General features: G+C 34.6%; 4 protein-coding genes and 1 pseudogene across 5 annotated transcripts; 2 read left to right on the top strand and 3 right to left on the bottom strand.

Annotated features, from left to right (window-relative positions):
• The first annotated feature begins 1,162 nt into the window (after positions 1-1,162).
• Positions 1,163-4,864, top strand: LOC120192233 (ER membrane protein complex subunit 7 homolog). 2 transcript variants are annotated; one of them, XM_039195044.1, is made up of 7 exons: positions 1,163-1,269; positions 1,495-1,541; positions 2,142-2,253; positions 3,963-4,026; positions 4,130-4,246; positions 4,339-4,447; positions 4,724-4,864. In XM_039195044.1, the coding sequence occupies exons 1-7, from the start codon at positions 1,205-1,207 to the stop codon at positions 4,813-4,815; spliced, it is 606 nt and encodes a 201-aa protein (XP_039050975.1). In that variant the 5' UTR covers positions 1,163-1,204; the 3' UTR covers positions 4,816-4,864. The 2 variants fall into 2 exon arrangements, with proteins under 2 accessions (XP_039050975.1, XP_039050976.1); XM_039195045.1 differs by having other exon boundaries at positions 2,145-2,253; positions 4,724-4,851.
• LOC120192234 lies at positions 2,258-20,989 on the bottom strand (annotated as a pseudogene).
• Positions 6,164-10,793, top strand: LOC120192231 (hydroxyproline O-galactosyltransferase HPGT3-like). The gene is made up of 12 exons (XM_039195042.1): positions 6,164-6,504; positions 6,991-7,054; positions 7,235-7,284; positions 7,401-7,591; positions 7,721-7,781; positions 7,928-8,000; positions 8,175-8,298; positions 8,411-8,498; positions 8,924-8,974; positions 9,186-9,257; positions 9,623-9,735; positions 10,488-10,793. Exons 1-12 carry the CDS (start codon positions 6,380-6,382, stop codon positions 10,508-10,510), a joined length of 1,035 nt encoding a protein of 344 aa, XP_039050973.1. The 5' UTR covers positions 6,164-6,379; the 3' UTR covers positions 10,511-10,793.
• LOC120192232 (protein MEMO1-like) lies at positions 11,044-13,482 on the bottom strand. Its single transcript, XM_039195043.1, has 8 exons — positions 13,312-13,482; positions 12,867-12,951; positions 12,697-12,765; positions 12,352-12,464; positions 11,926-12,037; positions 11,702-11,845; positions 11,407-11,581; positions 11,044-11,248 (listed from the first exon to the last, which is right to left on the bottom strand). Exons 1-8 carry the CDS (start codon positions 13,361-13,363, stop codon positions 11,123-11,125), a joined length of 876 nt encoding a protein of 291 aa, XP_039050974.1. The 5' UTR covers positions 13,364-13,482; the 3' UTR covers positions 11,044-11,122.
• On the bottom strand, positions 14,573-17,723 carry LOC120192230 (calcium uptake protein, mitochondrial-like). The gene is made up of 7 exons (XM_039195040.1): positions 17,241-17,723; positions 17,069-17,136; positions 16,534-16,757; positions 16,354-16,437; positions 16,044-16,257; positions 15,310-15,606; positions 14,573-15,120 (listed from the first exon to the last, which is right to left on the bottom strand). The coding sequence occupies exons 1-7, from the start codon at positions 17,614-17,616 to the stop codon at positions 14,905-14,907; spliced, it is 1,479 nt and encodes a 492-aa protein (XP_039050971.1). The 5' UTR covers positions 17,617-17,723; the 3' UTR covers positions 14,573-14,904.
• Positions 20,990-21,528: the final 539 nt, after the last annotated feature.

Here is a 21,528-nt window from a genome sequence, read left to right as displayed (position 1 = left end):
CTTTATCCATTTTTAATTAACATGAGTGAATATAATGTAATATATGTTTGAAAGATTATTTGACAATAGATGTTCATACACCCCTATAGATGTTATACTCGAACCTAAAACAAAAAGAGATAACATAATCCTTTAATCACTAAGATAATTTCATTTGTGCTCCATAAATATTTTTGCTATAAATAAAAATATTTTTGCTATAAATATTTTTTAAATGCTTAAATAACTTAGGAAGCGTAAGATAGCAGGTAGTGACGTTGTTTAGCGTAAGTTAGGAGCCAGCTTTGTAGTTGCGCTGTAAATGTCAATAATCATTACACCTATTTTAGCTTGGTTAAATTGTTTCGGGATCCCTGCAGTATAAAATAAAGTGCAAAACAATCAAAGGCTCCACATATCCTACAAGATATATGACAATAATTTTCTTTATAAAAAAGTGATATGAATGAAAAATTTTATTTCAAAATTTTATTCATAACAAAGTATTTATTAAAAAATAATAAACATAGTGATAAATAATTTTTATACAAATGAAATAATAATTTATATAAAGTATGAAAGCTAATTATTATTTAAAATAAAAAATTGTTAATGACTTTTTAATTTAATTATCATTTGGTTAATTCATAACATTAATTTAATATTAGGTTTATTAATAAATTAAATTTCATCGTCGATAAAATCTGATATATTTGTAAGGTACATCTTAATCTTAATTAACATTAAGTATTGAGATCCATACTAAATAATTATTTTTTTATCTATAATAGAAAATTAAATTTTATCATAACAAAAATAAGATCATGGTAGGATTTCATGTTAAGGAGATGAACTTATAAATTTTTAAAGGACAAAAACATATTTTCAATAGAAAATATAAAAAAATCTAAAATATATAAGAATTTATTTTTTTTAAATGCGTCTCTAATAATAATGTTATAACTCATGTTACTAACTCAGACGTATACTTAATATTATATACTATAAATATTTAAAATTTTATAAATATTAATTTTGATTTTTAATTACTATTTTAAAAATTCATTTAAAATAAAAAGCCCAACTCATGAACCAATGGTCGTTATGTTCGAGTGTGAAAAAGTCAAGAAGGCGCGGATCCGGTATTCGGCCTAAAATTACAAAGGCATTCAACAAATTCCATCTAATTTTCATCAACTGTTGAAGCTCTCAAATCTGAGCTGCCATGGCAGCGATCGTACGACTGCTTTTGTTCGCGTTTCTCTTTACCGCACCGTTGTTTTCATTGGGGTACTAACTTATCTGCATTGCCTTCTCTATGATGCTACCAATTCTCTATTTCATCGCTGAAAATAAGTAAAGTTGATTGAATTATTGCAGAACTTTAGAATTTTTTTTACTAGAACATTGATCATGGCATCATGTTTTGTGTTTCATTTTTTACTTTAGTTCTTCTCCCGTTTTTCATTACGTTTCGTTTAACCACTTGTTCAAATTTCTGGTTTTGCAATTAAGGTCTCGAAATGGGTTCACTATCAATGGTAGAGTGAAGATTCCCCAAGGTATTGCGTCACCTTGTTTTTAAAGTTCTTACATATGACTAATTTGTACCCATTTTATGCAAACTTATACGATTATATTGTAATTTTCTCTGTTCTGATTTTTGTTACACTTGCATTCTATTCTACAGTATTTTTCAAGTTAAAATGTTTTGTGCAATCAATATAATTCGGATAACTATAATCAGAATCAACTATTACAACGAATAATAAAATTGATAAACGAAATATATCCGGTCCTAAATTAGAATAAATTTATATTAAGCTCACATATAGTGAGACTTAAGCAAGAATAAATATGAAGAAAACATATATAAGTGGAAACTTGAATTTAAGATCTCAAAATTTTTAGATCCGATAAAGTCTCATTGTCTTTTTCCTTTCTAGTTAGGGTTGTTTAGGTAAGGCTTATGCCAAGATCTCTGTTGTCCCATGTTATTTTTTATTGCCCTTTATGTATTTTAATTAGATTTAGTGAGATAATATAAAATCTTTCTCCACCGAGGCATTGTTTGTCTCCGGAATAGCACGATATGGCTTTGCATGTTTCCCTTTCTATTTGTTTCTGTAATGTTGCAACTGTTAACTGATGACTTTATTCTGTAGGTTTCGCTACAAAAGGGTTTGCTTTGCCCGGTAGAATGTCAAATGTCAAAGTTATACTCAATGGTGGCCAAAACGTTACTTACGTGAGACATGATGGATATTTTTCATTGTATCCTATCGTTTATCTCTTCTTGTGCACATCGCTGATTGAAATCCCATATGTTTTAGTTATTGACTTTTTTTTGGTTCCTTTCCCTTTCAATGCAGTTTTTACATAACTAGATGATGTGATAGGAACCTCAGAATTTGAATAGATGAAATACAATTTATTTACAGACTGAGTGCAAAAATCTTAAACACTCAACCAATTCAGTCCTTATGGATAGTACCAGACTCCAATACAAGAAAACCCAATGTATTTTTTGAAGAAAGAGTATTAGCACCCATTCGGCATCGATGGGCAGAGGTGCAGGAGCAGCAGGTGTTTTGTAGTCCACGAGCAGGACACAACAATGAAACATGGAAAATGGGATGGACTTTTGAAGTCTCGGGTAACTCAAGCTCATATGCAACCGGTTCAACTTGCCGAACAACTTTGTAAGGCCCAAAGAAACGATGGGAAAGCTTGACATACTTTCGATGTGCTAGAGATTGCTGGCGGTAAGGTTGTAAATGAAGGAAGACAATCGCCAATCTAAAAGGAGATTTTGAGCTTTGAGGAGGTTGTCTTTTAAAATCTTCTTCTTAGCGTAGCATAACGTTCAAGGAGCTGATGTTCAAGGGTTGCAATGCAAGTTTCACCAGGACGGATAGAGAGATAGCAGGAGGGTCCCGTCCATATACTAACTTAAAGGGTGATGCCGGTGGAGGAATGGTAACCAGTATTAAAGGAGAACAGGATAAGTCATGACTCCAAGTTCGTGGCTGCTCTTGAGCAAAACATCTGAGGTAAGTTTTGAGGCACCTGTTAATCACTTCCATTTGGCAGTCAGATTCGGGATGGTAGGCAGTACCATCCAAAGCTTGGTGTTGCTTAGCCGAAAAATTTCTTTCGGAAAAGCACTGAGGAAAACAACATAACAGTCTAATATAATTAATTTTGGGGAACCATTGAGCCTCACTATTTCCCTGCAAAAAACTTCAGCAACAGATTTGGCAGTATAAAGGTTAGAGAGGAATAAAATGAGAATATTTGCTGAATCGAGCCACGACCACCGATATAATGTCATAGCCACCAGATTGAGGAAATCAAAAAATAAAATCCGATGAAATGTCTTCCCATGTTTAAGCAGGTATAGGTATTGGTTGCAAGAGGCTAGCAGGCGCTAATGCTTCATATTTTGCTTGTTGGCTGCAATGGAAGCAAGTTGAGTGGTTATGGAATCAGTATTAGGTGAAAGGAGTCTTGTTGTGGGATTTTGAGCATAAGCGGTTTAGCAGATAAATATGTGATGGCCATAATGGATCAACCTGCTCTGGTACCAAACTGATAGGAACTTCAGAATTTGATTAGATTAAATGCAATTTATTTACAAACCGAGTGCAATGATCTTAAACACTCATCTACTCTGTTTAAAATAAAATAAATAATCAAATATTTAAACCGAAGACTCCTAAAGCTTAGCAAAAATAACAAAGTAGTGCAGGTAGAGGAAGTAATACTGAAATGTGCTGAAAATGCAAAAGTGCCCTAACAATCCTCTAACACATCTGAATCCTCAGACAACTAATAGAGACCTTTAGCTTCTTCATTGTTAACTCTTAACCCACGTGAGCTTCCAGTGACTTTGTTTTATTTTATTTCCTTCTAAAATATGTCTTCATAGGAGATGTCGTATCATACTGTGGTGTATTCTTCCTTAATATAAATGCCTATAGTTACAATGTACCATCAGGGACTCATTTGATTGAAGTGGTTGTCATGGGCTATTTCTTTTCTCCAGTAAGCATTTTATTTCTTACCAGACTCTTGACTTTCCATCAAGTAGTTATTGTTGTGTTTTTCATTTTCCCCTTTAACATTGGTTCATTTTAAACTTGCTTAGGTTCGAGTCGATGTTAGTGCTAGAAACCCGGGCAAGGTGCATGCAGCTTTGACAGAGAACAGGAGGGGTCTCAACGAATTGGTTTTAGAGCCATTGAGAGAGGAACAGTATTACGAGGTTGAGTAAGCTTTTGGTATTTATGTTTATGTTTCCTTTTGTTTTTAAGTTGTTATCTATGGTTTTGCCTCAGATTTATGTTTATGTTGCAGGTTAGGGAACCTTTCTCCGTAATGTCTCTTCTGAAAAGTCCAATGGGTCTCATGTTGGGATTTATGCTGGTTGTTGCATTTTTGATGCCCAAATTCGTGGAAAACATGGGTAAAGTACTCTATCATTAGTTGAGTTGTATATATATCATTCTTGAAGTACTTGTGTCAATATTGCGTTAGACACATGAATATGATCTCTAAGGATCTCCAACTATATATAAAATCTTAGAAAAGTCTAATTATATCGTATTAGATACATATTCATTCATATCTGACACTCCCACCTGAATTCGAGCAACACAGTAAAAAACTACCCTTCTCAAAGGGTAGCTTGAAATGTCGGTTTTTACTAATTTTATTTTCAACATATTATTTGTTCCAACAGATCCCGAAGAAATGAGAGGAGCTCACGAGGAAATGAGAGGCCAAGGGGCTCCTTCTTTGTCTACTTCGCTACCTAGAGGTGCGAGGAATTAAGTGATTTGATCAGGAACCATAAACTCTATGGTTGGCAGAACCGAAGGGATGGTTCAAAACTCAAGCTTGGATGCTATTCTGCACTTCCCCAATAGTCATTGCTTGGCTGATAAAACAATGGACCACGATATCCTTTGATTTACTTTGAGCCATCTCAAATTCCTATTGTACTAATAAATCCTTCACATTTTCCTACTTTAACTTGTTTTACCATCTATTCCTTGCTTCACAAGCTTTGAGCTAGAGAGTTATCAACTTTTGAGGAACATAAAATTGTTTTGGAATTATATATTTTTATAACCGTTATATTTGATTTATCAATTCATTAATTTAGATCGAATAATGCAAAGATCTGTTGTGAGGATAACTCTTTTAATTAATTTTATTTCATTCATATTGTCAAGATTCGAAATTGAATTTTTAAACTTCAATACTTGCATCAAAATTTTTATAGTAATTGCACAAGCAATGGTTCAAGTTCTTAGTTAGTTTCCCAAATTTAAAACATTCTAATTAAAATTTTAAAACATGATTATTATATCAATCAAATTCTTTCATTGGAATGATTATTACCAATTTAACATCACGTGAAACATATTTAAAATATATGAAGCAGGTTGTAAATATAAGTATTTGTTCTATGAAACATATTTAAAATATACGTTTCGATTCTATGAACCGTTTGAATATGATATATTATAATCCTTTTAAAATCTATTTATATTGTATTCTTTTGACACGTCGTCTTCAAATTATTTATATATATTTAAATTTTTATCAATTTTTTAAAATTTATTACTAAATTCAAATCAGTATTTAAGATCTTTTAACTTGATTTTTTTATTATCTACATTAGTATAACCTTAAAATGTCACATCATCAAAGTAACTCGTGTACTAATATGGATAAAAATAAAATTTTAAAAAAAAATTATCAAGTTTAAAACTAAAAATACAATTTTTTACCTATAATTGATATATTTAAGAATATTTTTATATATGTTTAATGAATCAAATTTTAAGGATATTCTACTCCAATCATAATAAATATATGTTTTTATAGTCCACTCAAAAAAATATAGTACGGTTTATAGAATAATTATTATTCTTATACTTTATTTTTATTATATTCTTATTTACTTCTAAATAAGAATATTTTATTTATCGTATTTATTAATGAAAAAAACATTCCCCCTGCGAAGCGGGAGAAATCGTACTAGCGTACAATAATTATCCAAATTCTTTTAACCTGATCTGATATATGGCATTGTCCGAGCTAGGCGTAGGCCGAATCTAAGTGGGCTCGGCGCGTAAGACCCTTCGTCAGTTACCGCTCTCCTTAGGTCTCTGGCTTTTGCCCCCCTTTAAGTTTCATTTCAAATTTTCGTCTGTTTCTTCTGTCTCTCTGATTCTCCGTCATATCTTCATTGATTTGAATCCCTACACTCATTTCTCATTCTCAAATTTCTCGCTCCGTTCTTTTTAATTACTGGAATTATAAAATAGATATTAGAGATCGTGATTAATTCTCCGTTTTGATTCTGTATCTGCGTTAAGAGTTTGGAATGGAGGGGTTGCCTACTACCACGAAAGGAGAGAGACGATGGAGATCGAAGAATATACAGACATCCAGTCCTTCTTTGCTGATGGCTTTTTTATCTTGCGTCGCTTGGCTTTATGTCGCTGGCCGGTTCGTAATTTCTATGCCTTCAATTTTGCTTCTCAATATTTAATTCCACTGCTCCAGTCGGTAGATTATTTTTGTCATTTCGGATTGTATTTAGGAAAACAAATTAGGATCATAGAATCTAAAGTTATACTCATTTAAATCAGCCTAATATTTTTCTTAATTATTGCTTTTTAATCAATTATCGTTGCTAACAAACTTATTAATCTGAATTTTACTTTTTTCCCGAATCCCGAAAATTTGATGAAAATTAGGTTGTTTTTTTACCTTCGTCTTTGTTTGTCAGTTGCTATTTCCACTACGCTTCGTTGAATTTGTTTATTCATTTCGGATTGCATTTAGAAAAGAAAAAGATTGTAGAATCTAAATTTACTTTCAGTAAATCATCCTAGCATTTTTGTGGGTGGAAAAATGTTTCCGTAGCTAACAAATTTACTAATCGTAATTAATTAATTATTATTTATTTTGCAAAAATTTGATGAAAATTAGGTTGTGGCAAGATACAGAGAACAGAAAATTGCTTTCTGATATTCTTAAGAAGAACCTTGAACAGGTTAGAACTCAGAAGCCAAACAAAAATTTCCTGGTTGTATGCTTGTAGCTTATTTCCTCGGTTACTATTTGTTTTGTAAAATAGAATGTGCCTAGTATTCGATTATTGCAACTTTGAAACAACTTAATCAACTGTAATTTAAGATCTTAATAATTAATGTGTCTATTTAACTATTTGCAGAGACCAAAGGTTCTTACTGTTGAAGATAAGATGATGGTCCTAGGATGCAAGTATGTTCATCAATTATCATTCTTAATGCCCCTGTTGACAATTTTTTATGGTGTAATACGACTGTTTCTTTTTTTTTCTTTTTTGCATCTTGCTTAATAATGAACTTGAACTTTAGGGATCTAGATAAGAGGATTGCAGAAGCAGAGATGGATTTGACCTTAGCTAAGAGCCAAGGGTACCTCAAGAACCAGTTGCGAACAAGTGAGTCTTTTTCAGAAAAAAAGCTTCTTGTAGTTATTGGTGTTTATACAGGATTTGGTAGCTACTTGACGCGACAAACATTTAGAGCATCTTGGATGCCTAGAGGTTAGTATGTGTTTTCATTCTTGATGTCTGATATTATTTCTATTAGACTACTAACATGCTGTTGCATGGCTAGAACATATACATTGCTAAAGAAATCACATCTTAACCACATTTGTCTGGATTTGACAGGCAATGCACTAAAAAAACTGGAGGAAAGAGGGGTAGCGATACGATTTGTGATTGGTCGGAGGTATATCATAATCTTCTGCCTTCTTTTCATTCTTATGCTTTTTATATGAATTATTTGTCTACTTTGCCCGGTTTCATTCATCTGATATTGTAAAATGATGCAATTGTTGGGATAAAAAATTGGATTAACTACTTTGGAATTGGTAGCGCTAATCGAGGTGATAGCTTGGATCGCAATATCGATGAGGAAAATCGTAAGACAAAGGATTTCTTGATTCTTGTAAGTGATTGAATTTGAATATGATTGCAAATTTTATAATTGGCTTTTGCGAAGGCCTCGATATCTCTGTAATCGGAAGCAAAACTTTGGGTCTTATATAATTTTCCAGTTCCTCTTGAAACCTGACTGGCTTAAATGTAGATTATGATCATGCTTACCTCGTTGATTTATCAGGAGGGTCATGAGGAGGCTCAAGAGGAGCTTCCAAAGAAAGTAAAATTCTTCTTCAGTACTGCAGTTCAAAATTGGGATGCTGAGTTTTATGTAAAAGTTGACGATAAAATTGACATTGACCTCGGTGCGATTTCTACCCTTTTTTATTTGTATAGAATATCACAACTTTATGGCTCTTGGCTTTTGTATGTTTATTCACCGGAACTCTGATATATTATCTTTTTTCTACTTGGCAGAGGGATTGATTGGACTTCTTGAACACCGACGCAGTCAAGACAGTGCTTATATTGGATGCATGAAGTCGGGAGAGGTGTTTTCTGAAGTGTATGTATCTTTGATATGTAGTTTGCCATTGTATGTTTACTCAAGATGGATCTTAACATACATGCATAGCGGTCTTTATGTGTTTCCCAGTCCCTTCAATTGCTTTTAACATGTTCAATCTTCTCAAGAAAAGATCCCCATTATAGATGCTAGAAAATAATAACCATACTCTAATTAAATATATTTATAATGCGTCTATGTGAACATCAAATTCTACTATGTACCTTTTTTCGCTGTCACAGCTGTTACTTTGTTGATTGCAGCATGTCTGGACATTTTTGCTTTTCAATGTTTGGTTATGTTTACTTTTCCCTAACTAGATCTGGGAATATATTCATTATTTTAAATGGTACTTTGAACTTGAGTTGTTTACATCCTAAGATTCTCAGTTCAGCTTTTGAGTACTTAAATTTTGTTGATTTCAGGGGAAAGGATTGGTATGAACCTGATTGGTGGAAATTTGGGGATCAGAAATCGTAAGTTATCTAGTTTGTGGATGATTGCACAACCTTATTTTTACTTCTATGTGTTATCCATAAGTGTTTAAACGCACAACCACATTACTTTGCATCTTTTTTTGGCTATTGTGTATGGGTCTGTTTGAGTGTCATCTTACTTGAAAGAAGGTCCCATCCTCTTTAATAGTTTCCAATTATATGAGAATTCTATTTGCATTCTTATGTTCAGGTATTTCCGACATGCCACTGGTTCCCTTTTTATACTCTCCAAAAATCTTGTTCGGTATATCGATGTAAACAGGTTAGTTGTTATTTGTTTATGTATAACTTTGAAAGAACAATATACACACACTACTATGAGGTTCTGAAACTGAAAATGGGCTAAGGTGTCTTGAGATTATTGATTAAGCGGTTTGTGTGTTTTAAGAGGTTCTAGTCATGTTAGAGTATGGCAGTCCATGTGCAGAGTATGCATTTGTCTGGAACTGAATGGCTGATGAACGAATACATCTGCTTTATTTGTCAATCCCAAACCGCTTTCCTTACATGCAAAGTTGAACCTAGTCAAAGATTCATTTTAAAAAGATTGTGCCATGAATATTCCTTGGTTCCATTTGATGCGACTTAAATGGATTTGAATTTTACCTCAGCTTATAATAAATGCAGTGCATCTTTGAAGACTTATGCTTTTGATGATACATCTGTGGGATCTTGGATGATGGGTGTCCAAGCAACTTATATAGATGATAATCGTCTTTGCTGCGGTAGCATTAAACAAGGTGAACTTGCCTCTGTAATATATTATTGTTTAAATGTGTTACAAATTATATATATATACACACACACACTTGTGTGCGTATGCTTGTGATTTTTTTGCTTGATCAACAATTGCAATTTCAGAAAAATGAAGACAAAACACAAATCACTTTAATCATCAGAATAACCATGTCGTTACTCTTTGATCTCTAGTTTGCTATTAGAGGCATGCATTCTGCCTTCAATTTCCGTGAAAGGTAAAATATATAGTTTGATACCTAATTTGGCTTCAAGGTCCAATTTGGTACCTAAAACTTTTTTTCTCGATCCAATTAGGTACCTAAACTTGGATTTAAGGTTCAATTTGGCACCTAAAGTTTTTTTGGGTCCAATTTGTACCTGAACTTGACTTATTTTTTGGTTCAATCTGGTACCTGAACTTCACTTTTTGGTCCAAATAGATAGTAATGGTAAATGGCTTATTTGAATCAAATTGAACAATGAAGTCAAGTTCAGGTACCAATTTGAACCTAAAAGCCAAGTTCCTGTACTAATTGGACCGAAAAAGGTTTAGATATCGAATTAAACCTTGAAGCAAGTTTAGGTATTTAATTGGGGAAAAAAAGGTTAGTTACCAAATTGCACCTTGAAGCCAAGTTCAATACCAAAATTGTGTATTTATGCTTTTGCGAAAGTTATTTATCAAATGGTATGAGAGCTACTAACTTGCACGGCTCATGTTAAAATCCTGTATCTTGTACTGTCTAATTTTCAGATAAGGTGTGTTCTTTGGCTTGAGAAGAGAACATGGGTAACTTTTCATCAGTATTGCATTGAAGTCAAGGTTTGAGTGCAACGTTACCATACAGAATACAGCAGCAATAAGGTACTTTCGAGAGTGCCGAGTGGATTGGTTTAGAAGATGTATATATACAGGATTTATTTAAGAGGGTGAACACAGGTTAATCTGCAATCTCTGTTAAGTACCTAACTATTGGGAGGAAGCATGATTCTGTTTAATAGGTTTGACCGGATTCCGATTGTAGTATTTCTTCCTTAAATGTAATAGCTGCAATTTTCCACGGGAAACACTGATATTTGCACTTCTTCTGTTTACTTTAAATTCAAGTTACAATTTGTTTTACTTTTATAGTCAGATCAAATTGGGATTTGGTTTAAGGTTTGAATTGATTAAATTATCGACTTTTATGGTCAAATCAGGTTTATGATTTGAGTTGATTAAGTCGAAGGCAAACCTGTTACTTAAGAAAACAAGTGACGCCATTATTAGTGTCTCAAACTATGAACAAGGAACCCCACCGCATAAAGGGTGTTGCAAATGCAAGTCCAACATTACATTCGAATGAAGCTGAGTTTTTTAAATTGCGTTAGTTCACACCGGTTACATATTTAAGCATCCACCTTTGCTGCTGCAGATGCATAACTCACGCTACTGTCTCTCGTAGTTTTGCACTGACTCGATTGCTCATATCGTAGGAATTTGATCTTAATTTTTGTCGAGCTGTTCCTCAGCATCTGAAACATTTGAATATGTATGAACAATGAAACATTCGAATGAGCAACAGACATAAGTAAAGTTCAATAACTCAAAGAACCACACTGCGAATACGTATATGGGCGGATTTTAAAGGGGATGGAATCTTGGGTTTAAAGAAAAGCTTGACGAAACTTACGTGAAGAAAAACACTGATCGGATGACGTCCGCAGATTGTGTTGTCATACTCCAATAAATATTGTTTGAATGCATCTGCATCTCCTGTTTCTATTATATCCATACCCATCTTGTCCAAGGCCTCGATTGATTTGTGTATGGCCCCGTACTTCTTGTCATAATGCATATAATTGAACCTGGTACCAAAAGCAAAAGTTAACGTAGAAAACCCATAACCGATATCAGTCTAGATGCATGTGCATCGCAGTTAATGAAGATGAAAGTTACAAGGAACAAGAGATTGAATTAAACATTACCGAGAACCCCAGTGACAAAAATCTGATGAGATGGAGAAGAAATTATGAGGATCGTCAATATACTTAGCCAACAAATTTCCGTACATTGCTTCATTTTCATCGCTAAGAGCACCAACCAAAATAGGTACGATTCTCACTGGATGCCTATATCGTGATCACCCAAATCAGCTTAAACTATAAACAAGTGTAGAACCTCTTTGAATAAAAGGGGAAAAAAAGTTTACCCCTCGAACACTTTTGAAAGATATGGCAAGTGCATTTCCATGCTATGCTCAGTTTCATCTACTCGGAGATTCATTGATTCAAATTTTCCTGTGGCTTTCAGTTCTTCAATAACTGAAAAATTAAACAAATATGACACAGCTTAAGTTCAGTATGAAGAACCATTAAAACACATAGAGGACGACAATGCTTTAGGATAAAAAGTTAGAAGAAAGAAATATATAAAATATTTCAAAGAACAGAAAGCCAATTCACAAGCTATTCATCTCAACTCGGAGAAAATAAAACAACACATAAAACCAAAAACCATAGTCAATCAGCTGCAACTAACATAAAAGAAAACATGCTGAAGTTATCAACAAAGCTAATCTGACCAATAAGCCAGAAAAAAGGGGATTCGATACAAACAGAAATAAACAACACTTTACCTTCCAAATCAATAGGTAACTCCCCTATTGGTGTCTGGTAAACTGTAGCTGTCGAGAGAGCACATTTTGGAGTGTAATAATGGTGAGATGGACCAAGAAGGAATACCCACGTGCTGCAATTGTAAATTTTCTCACGTCAATAAGTTTGGAAACGAATAAAGCCAATGAAGCAGTTAATCCTATGTTTAATTACTATAAATTCAGATAGAGATCAGTTCTACTCATTACATTATAATTGAACAAAATTTGGCTCAAACTATGAGAGAAGATATTTTCTGAGAATTGAGATAAATTGCAATATTAATCTATTGCAATTAAAAGGGAGAAATATGATAAAAGGCACACATGTTTGTTGGGTCAATGTTTCCAAAAGCGTATGCAGCAGCACGACCTGAATATGAATAACCCGCATGCCTGAATTCCCAAACCACCATTCAAACAAATCAACACAGTGCATTAAAATTTTAGCTTATGTCAGAAGAGATACGTTTAATGAGGTGACATGACAAACTTACGGAGCAATTACACCTCTTACATCAGAAGATTTAGGTAAGCCAGCTGCCCTAATCCATCCATCAAGCTCTTCTGCTAACTTTTGTGCTGACAAAAGAATATATGCAATATAGAAAGCAATATGAGAATCAGCAGTGTAACAATTTAAGAACAAAGCAATACCGCATAGCCAAGAAAAACAGGCAAGCCATTTCGTTGATCAAATTCTCAAATATAGGTCGAATTTACTAATCTTTTAAGCTTCATAAGATAAGTGCATTGAAAAATACCCTAATTCAACACTTAAACTATCGAATTTTTCATCTCTTGAAGCTCTATCTAACTGATGATTAATTTTGTTGCACACATAACACTCCTTTAATTGATAAGATAAATCCAGAACCGAAACTAGATTGTGAAGATTGTTAGGGTTTCGATGGAAGCACGAGAGAGAAATAAACGACTTACGGTTATCAGTGTACCAAGATCCTGCATGCGAGGCTCTTCTGATTTTCTCCATCGAGAATCGAGCGAAAGCCCCAATTTTCTTTCCCACGAAACTGGATGCAGATTCAGAAATATTTTAGAGGTTTTTGGATGCAAAATGAAAAGAAAAGATTTCAAATAATATTCTCTCTCTCTCTCTCTATTTTATAGTAACTGAATATGTAATGGAGGAGTCATGGCAAAGTATAAAGGAAAAGAGACATTTTTCAAATAGGAGGATTGGGACTCTCTCTCTCTCTCTCTGAAAAAGGTTGCGCGATGTTTCGAGTGGATGAGTTTGTAATTTCCGTACTTTTAGGATTTAGTTTAAAATAACTAATCCATACATTATATAATAATACTTCCGTAATTTAATACAAGGATTTTGTTTGTATCTTAATTAACTATGTGAATCTATTGCTATTTCTTTAGGTAAAAGATTCCGAGGGAAAATTAATTCAATAAGTCTAATTTTTATATGAAGTAAATGATCTCGTTTTAAAAAGTATAACGACGATGAACCTAGTCATGTTTGGGAAAACAACAGGCTGCAATGAATCCAACCTTACACTCCGATTCTTCAAGATTATGTACAATATTAGAAGATGATGATTTTTTAATTTGGATAAAAATTACAATGGCATCTATTGATGATTTGGATGATAGACTAGAGTACCGTCTCTCCTCTTGTGAAGAGAATTACTTGCTCTTTTGATCCTCCAAGTTGTTAATAGCAGGAGTCGAGTATTGATAGATAATGTGGGTGAACATGCACGTGGTTCGAGAGGCGACCTCTCTGTTATCCGTTCGAGATGGTATCAGACCTCTTGAAGGGGATGATTCTGTGGGATCTTCAAGGAGAAATCTTGCATCACACAATGATGTAATTTCCATACTCTTCAACCATAACCTAGAAAGAGAAAAACAAAATACACGAGAACAAAGGATGACTGAAAAATGGTCCTTCCAAAACTGAGACGAGAACAAGTATTCAAAGGAGAACGGTAACCCGAAGAAACAACAAGTTTCCATTTCTTTTTCATCTTTCTTGGGAAAATTGAAAATTTTAAGCAGCTTTTGGACGAATTTAGATCATATTACTATTTCAATCAAATGTGTTTTTAAATAAACTAAATTGAGCCGGATATGTCTCAATTCAGACAAGCAAATTTCTTCTATTGGGGTTCATCCAAATACATATGAAGGAGGACAAGTATCCGGTTCCATGGTCTACATTAACATATACATAAAGGGAACCCAAAACGGGGTTATAAGTATTCAGTAACATATCCAGGTAATGTAGAACATAAAAACTAACTCGCACCAACATCTTACCGTGATTTTGCATCTGCTTCTAATGTCAAAGAGATATCAATCACTAGATCTTTCTGCAGATGTACCCAGATCAGTTAATGACCGGCACAATGCGGTTAGGAGATCGGACATAGCCGCAAGGTTAACTAACCCACTATATAGCACTGTGAGCTAATTTCCCAGCTTCAACTCGCAAGTATCAAGTCCAGCCGACAACGACAGATAGAATGGTTTCAACCATTTAGGTTATATGGAGATAGATTAGGTGATCACTTGCCCAATGGAGCTATTTTTTGAACAGTGCCAGCAACAAGATAGAAGTCCAAGTATTCCTGACTCGACAGGTTGAGCAATGTCCCGTTCTCGTTTAAGTAAAACTCTAACGAACTCATCTGAGCTTAAATGCCCGTCACGATTGGTGTCAAACACATGGAAGATGATCTCGACAATGTTGTCTGTAAGTGATATGCCGCAGACCTGTATATGTATAAGTTCAATTCATCATGACGATTTCTGTGAAAAGTCTGGTATTTGGCAATCACTAACACGACTCACGCCCCACAGAATGCCATTAATTCAATCACTTTTTAAAAATTTGATAACTATCTATCGACAAGTTATAACAGGTCACAGAAGAAATCATAAATCATAAGTAATGCGACTTACGTGAGATGCTGCTCGTTTGAAGTCATCCTTTGTCAGTAGACCATTAATTTTCCCATAACTGAAAACAGCCAACGAAAATGGCTGCAATTTTCTACGTAGCTTAGCAAAATGTTTGAATTCATCCAAGTTGATCCGAATCTCCCGAAGATTTAGCTCATTGTTTAGTTCATCAACCCGCTCAAGTAACCTATCTAAATGACTCATATCAGCAGAAGCAACCATCGATAAAGCAAAATCCTTGGCTGATATGCTTCCTCGGGCCTTGTAGTCATAATGATCAAACTCCAATCTCAGCATCTACAGAATACAATAGACATTAACCATGACAATCATCAAAATTTGTTGGTGCGGGAGAGAAACCAAAAAGACAGTAAAAAGGTGAAAAGCCTAAGATAAGAGCAGAAATTCAGCACAATTTTCCGTGCATTACAAGCATACAACACGTTAAAGAATACCTTTCAATTTGATTACAAAATCAACTCCTTCAACCATCAAAACAAAGATGATTTTTGGCTCAATCTTAACACCTATCACTCAAGCTACAAGAAAATGGTCCAAGTTTGTCGAAACTTTAGGCAATGCACTACAGTCTCATGCCAAGAATACCATAAAACATCCACGATTAGCATAAGCAATTTTTTTTTCTTAAAATTACACCAATAACAGGCAGAGTAAGAAACAAAGAAATTATGAAAATGACTTCGATTTTGTTAACTTGGAAGAAAAGGGCTCACCTCATCCTGCAACATTCGCATGAATTCAACAAATTTACCATGTTGAAGGCGTGCATTTCCATCTTTTCCAAAGAAGTACTCAACCAGACCTCCGTCTTCCACAGAACCAGTAACTTTTAACCCAGTGCGAAGCCCATCCCTGTGGACTGCCCCTTGTCTGTTATTAGCTCGCATCAAAGCCATCACTTTCTTAAATTCTTCCTTATCAATCTCCCTATATAGATATATTTAAGTCAATATTACTAACTTGTTAAGATAAAAGGGTACGACTGGCTCAAAATTGTTTGTCAATGGATATAGAAATACTAACTTATTGTTGTCTGTATCAAACATTTTGAACGCTATGGAAAAACTTGACTCGGGGATGCTCAGTAATGTTATGAAAAATATATACCTGTTACAAATAAACTGTTCAGAGTTTGTATCATCCAAATAAAGAAGCAAACGTACACAAATAATCTAACTAAATTCTGAGATACAGGCAGCTTACTCCTTGAAAGAGATGTGTCCATCAGTGTCCGTATCAAAAAGCATGAAAAGTTCCGAAGGATCACAGTGTAGCTCGCCCGGACTCCTTTCCCCTGTCAAATATCCATCTCGAACAAGGTGGGATTCAGAAGGAGGAAAAACAGGTACAACTGCCCGCATTAGATCAGCCGGTGTCATGAGTAATTCTCCTTCTGAAGTTCGAACTGAGGCAAAATACTCAAAAACCTGTAAGCATAAAGATGCAGTAGATACTATAAAGTCCTGACACAGAATAAACAACAAAATATTCATAAGATACCATTTTCAACAAAAAGTAAATATTAGAAACTCAATCCAAAGAGTTGCAAAGAGTAAACTACGAATCCAAAAGAATTAAGGACTGGAAGAACAAAATTCAGATCCTTCAATTCTTTACAATCTAAATGCAATAAACTAAAAATATTGTCCATTTAAACTTATTATTATAAGGACTAAATTTCATTTTAGAAATTATTCCTACCTTGGATATTTAACGCAAGTAACTCAAAAATATTTACCTTCTCAGGTGGACTCCGCAATCTTAACCGCTTCTCATAGTTAAAGAAAACCTTTCTTCTATACTCCTCTGCAACGAAAAACAAGAACACAATCAATCTAAAAGCTAAAACGCCCGCAGATATTTCGCTATTGATTAAAAAAAATAAAGAGAAATTAGAAGAGATTAATAACCTCCGAAAATGAACTTAGAGCTATAGCTAGGGAGTGATAGTTTACGAAATGCGTTTTCTGAACCGTCAACAGCAGATCCAGCAGTTTCCTTGGACCAATCAGCGAAAGACAAAAAACGTTTATTGAAAAAACCAGAACTCGAATCGGAAGCTGAAACAGAATACCAGCAAACTAAGCCTAAGCTCGAACCAATTGCGATCGTCGAGATCCATTTCAGAAAAGAGCTGGAAACGGAGTCCTCTTTATCATTAGATTTGATGTTTGAAGAATTGATCAGCGGCAACGAGGAGGATTGACGGATTTGGAGCCGTTGATGGATCAAGGAGAGACGGTGGATCAACGGTGAGGAACTTTTCAGGGAGGTAAAGGAAGCCATGGTTGTCGGCTGAGGTTCTTCAGTGTTTGGGGAAAGGGATTAAAAGTAGAAATGAAGACCTGAGGCAACAAAAAGATTCGATGACTTGAGGATCGAAGATTCGAAGGAAAGATGATCTCGCGCCGCGGTGGTCGGTCTGTATGCAACAAAACGACGCTGCAAAAAGAATTGAACGACATATACTCAAATTTCGAGTCCAGAAGGCCTAATGATGAATAAATCTATGGGCCTCGATAAGAATACACCCTATGAAAATAAGATTCGTTCTAATTTCTGTTTCAGTCCCTCTACTATGATAAAATATTTTTTTGGTCTAATTGTTGTTGTTCTTAGTATTTTCCCATGGCTCTGGTTCGGGTTTAGAACCTCTACTTTGATAAAAAGTTCAAATTTAACTCATGTATTTTGATTTAGTTTCGTTAATTTTATACCATTATTAAGAAATCCAAACTGATAACGTAATTATTTATGCTAAAGCTATGACATAAATTTATTTATTTTATTATTATTTAATCATGAAAATCCAATCAAGTATATATAAAATTTTATTAGAAAAGAAATCAAGTTAAAATAATAGAAAATTCGGACATCAACGCATGACTTAACAATAATTACTGGATTAAGGACTAATTTAGCATTCGACCATATAATGCTTGTTGTAATAGAGATAATGATGCAAGTAATCGGCTTTGTATCAAATGGAGGTTTAGTTAATACAGTAGGAGTACAAGGGGAATATTGTATTGACTGTACACTGTTACTCATGTTTTGTTATAGGAGCTTTTGCTGTTTATATATATATATATGCGTATAGAGTTCAAATTATGCCAAATTAAAATGAAAAGATTGAATTTCAGCATAAATAGAGAGACAAACCAGAATTAGACGGTAAGAAAAGTTCAACAGCTAAGAACTGAAACGATCTCCGGTTCTCAACTCAGAAAGCTTCAATTAATGAAACCAAACCAGCTGAATCAACACAACTATAACTTAGTTCTAATTCGAATTCAAATAGTAATCATTGGATTAAATGTGAAAGATAAAACAGATTTGTAAATTCGGATTTAGATTCTATAGAAACCGTAAATATCCAACTCGTTGTCGACCTTAACTATAACCAAAACCCTATATGTTTGTCGAGTGTGTTCGTTGAATCGTCCAAAAGCTTTTATCTTCTAGGAGCCCCAGTTTGGAATGTTTGATGTGGCTTCATTGACCATTCTCACCAGAGTTACCTGCCACGACGTAATTTCATTACAACATTGTATGATGTCGGAGAAAAGAGAGTAATCAAAATCTTAGTCCATAGCCTAACTATATAGTTTCATATTTATTAAATGTTCCATTTTAGCTTAGCATGCATTACTATAGAAGGATGAATGATAGAACATACCACACTTTGCGGAACACCGGGAGGAGGCAGGGGAAGGTTTCTTGGCGGTTCTGCAGTAGTGAAACTTCTTTTATCGAACCTCCATTCTCCGATCTTTCCATAGGTCAACTTACCCTGAAATCAGGGAAGAAGAGATACCATTATAAGCAAACGAAAACACTTTTTTTTCTTCCGACTTGGAAACTAATACTCCAGGGTAAAGCATTTTCATTCAACTGAATCTAGATAATTGGTTCAGAAAATAGGTTACCTTCAAATCATAGTCACATCCATAAGTGAAATGGATGATGAGCTTGTCACCAACTTCTGTATCCCAAGGAGGCTCATAACATGCCACATAACAGACAAGTTCTAGTAAGAAGTATACGGGAAAAAATCTTTATACCGATAATTGAAATTTCAGATGAATTCCAGAACCCCGGAACATAGCCCTATTTTCCGAATTTAATCAGAATTCCATAATATTATATATAACAATAGTATGAAGGAGAAAAGTCCCTATTGACAACAGAGACAAGTTGAAGAACTCCAATCTGCTTTGCAAACAAAACTCATCCTAACATTCACCTAGGCTTGCTCTTCGGAGTATAACATAAGCGGGACCTAAACTAAAAGGTGATATCTATCGAATATGCTAGCTATAGGTAACAAGGTGATAAAATTGGCATCTTGTACCGTGTGAAGAAGATATTATGGTTAAAAACGAATGACAATCCCATCAAACCTGGATCATGAAATCTTTATGCAAGATGTTACCAACACCATGCAAGGCAGAGGAAACCGCATAGGCGTACCTACAAGTACAAAACAAGGAAATTAACTCGAGGAAAACCCTAAACAAGAAGTTAAAAGTAGATAAAACTCACATTTCAAGCACCCAACCAAAAGCTTTATCTGTCTCGGGATCTTTCTTCATTGCCAACGAGACATTCATCCAAGTTGGAGCATTTTTTTTAGGGAATCCTAAATAATGTTCAAAGAAAGATCAAGACAAGGAAAATGCTTCTATTGTAACTAAGCAACACCCAAAATTCATACCTTAGCAATAATGACAGGAGAATTTCCTATGGGGCCGATGTTGGTTATCGGACCCTTGTCCTCAGGGAAGTACTTTCTCCAAACCGACTCATACTTTTTAGGTTCTATATAAAAGAAAGGAAACGCAGCGGCCGTGACCAGCTTTCGATAAATTCGGTATCGGCTTGACAATGATATGATCTGGCTCTGCCATCAATATATAACTGGATATATGTACATAATGGGATTCACAAAAATCAATCAAAGATGAAAGACATAGAGATTCAAGATAGATAACAACATCAGAATTCTCATACTCTTCTTTTTATGCCTGCCTGTTGGTGCCATTGCACAAACGCCCAAGGTCTGTTTAGGACTATATAACCCTGTGATCAGCATAATACATACAGTTAGATATATCAAGAACATATATTACCCAAATTCCATGCCCTTTTTTTTATTCTAATTGAAATCTATGGACTAAGCCCCATCAATAGCAAATTGAAATTACCTGATCCATTCCAGCTGGTAAAGACTGAGCAATGAAAGTGGGGATCTCGTCCATGTACTTGTCGGGTTTACCCGAGTGCAATATCCGAGTAAACCCACCCATATCTGAATTGGGTCCATTCCTTATGCTGCTTGAACCAGTAGTACATGATCCGGCACTGCCAAGTGTTGTAAACCGATTCGGAAGCTGTCACGGCAGTGTGAAACAACCTCTTCTTTGAATTTGACACATGAGACATCATCTTGATTAATGAGTCAGAATTCGATGATCTTGAAGGACCGGGAAGCTCTTGCTTTAGAGAAGCGTTGGCTGAGATTAGGATGTTGTAGGTGATTAGAGCTACTGAGAATGTTACGATTAAGGTGTAGAAGGTGTTCCTACACCCCATTTTCACTCTGTTTTTCTTTTTAGTAAAGAACGCTCTGTGTATGTGGTGGAGCGGCTCAAGGAACTGGCGGAAACAGCCTATAACGGAGGCGGATAAAGAAAGTCGTTGTGTGAAATATACTCTCTTTCTTAAACCAAGTACTAGTCGTATATTATTCAGTTTAAGCAACTGTTGGGATTAATTGAACTTTTTTAGCTGTAATTCATCATGTTTTCAGTGTTGACCAAGAGCTTATTAGAATAGTCAAAATCTTCAACCGAAAATGGCCGTATTTCCATTTTGATACCTCAAACATATATCAGAAACGAGATTGTAGCAGCAGTCAATTTACAAATTGAAAATGGGGGACAGCATTAGTCGATGAACTTCAAAACGTCACATTCGATGCCAAAACTTTTAGAAAATACAAAGACAAATTATCATTTCGGCCAAACCGAACCATACCATCCGTGCACGCTTTGTTAAATATGGTACTATGTTACATTGATTGCTTGCAAATGTAAATCAAGAAATTAGGCAGTTACATTAAAAGGGGTTTCCAAGGACCACTTCCCCATGGTTAAAAAAAAGTTTCTCTGTTTCGTTGGCCAGCTGGGTTCTTTT

The sequence above is a fragment of the Hibiscus syriacus genome, unplaced genomic scaffold, assembly GCF_006381635.1.
Source record: "Hibiscus syriacus cultivar Baekdansim isolate YM2019G1 unplaced genomic scaffold, ASM638163v2 tig00116973_pilon, whole genome shotgun sequence".
NCBI classification, from domain to species: Eukaryota; Viridiplantae; Streptophyta; class Magnoliopsida; order Malvales; family Malvaceae; genus Hibiscus; species Hibiscus syriacus.
This window is presented reverse-complemented; position numbering and strand designations above follow the sequence as displayed.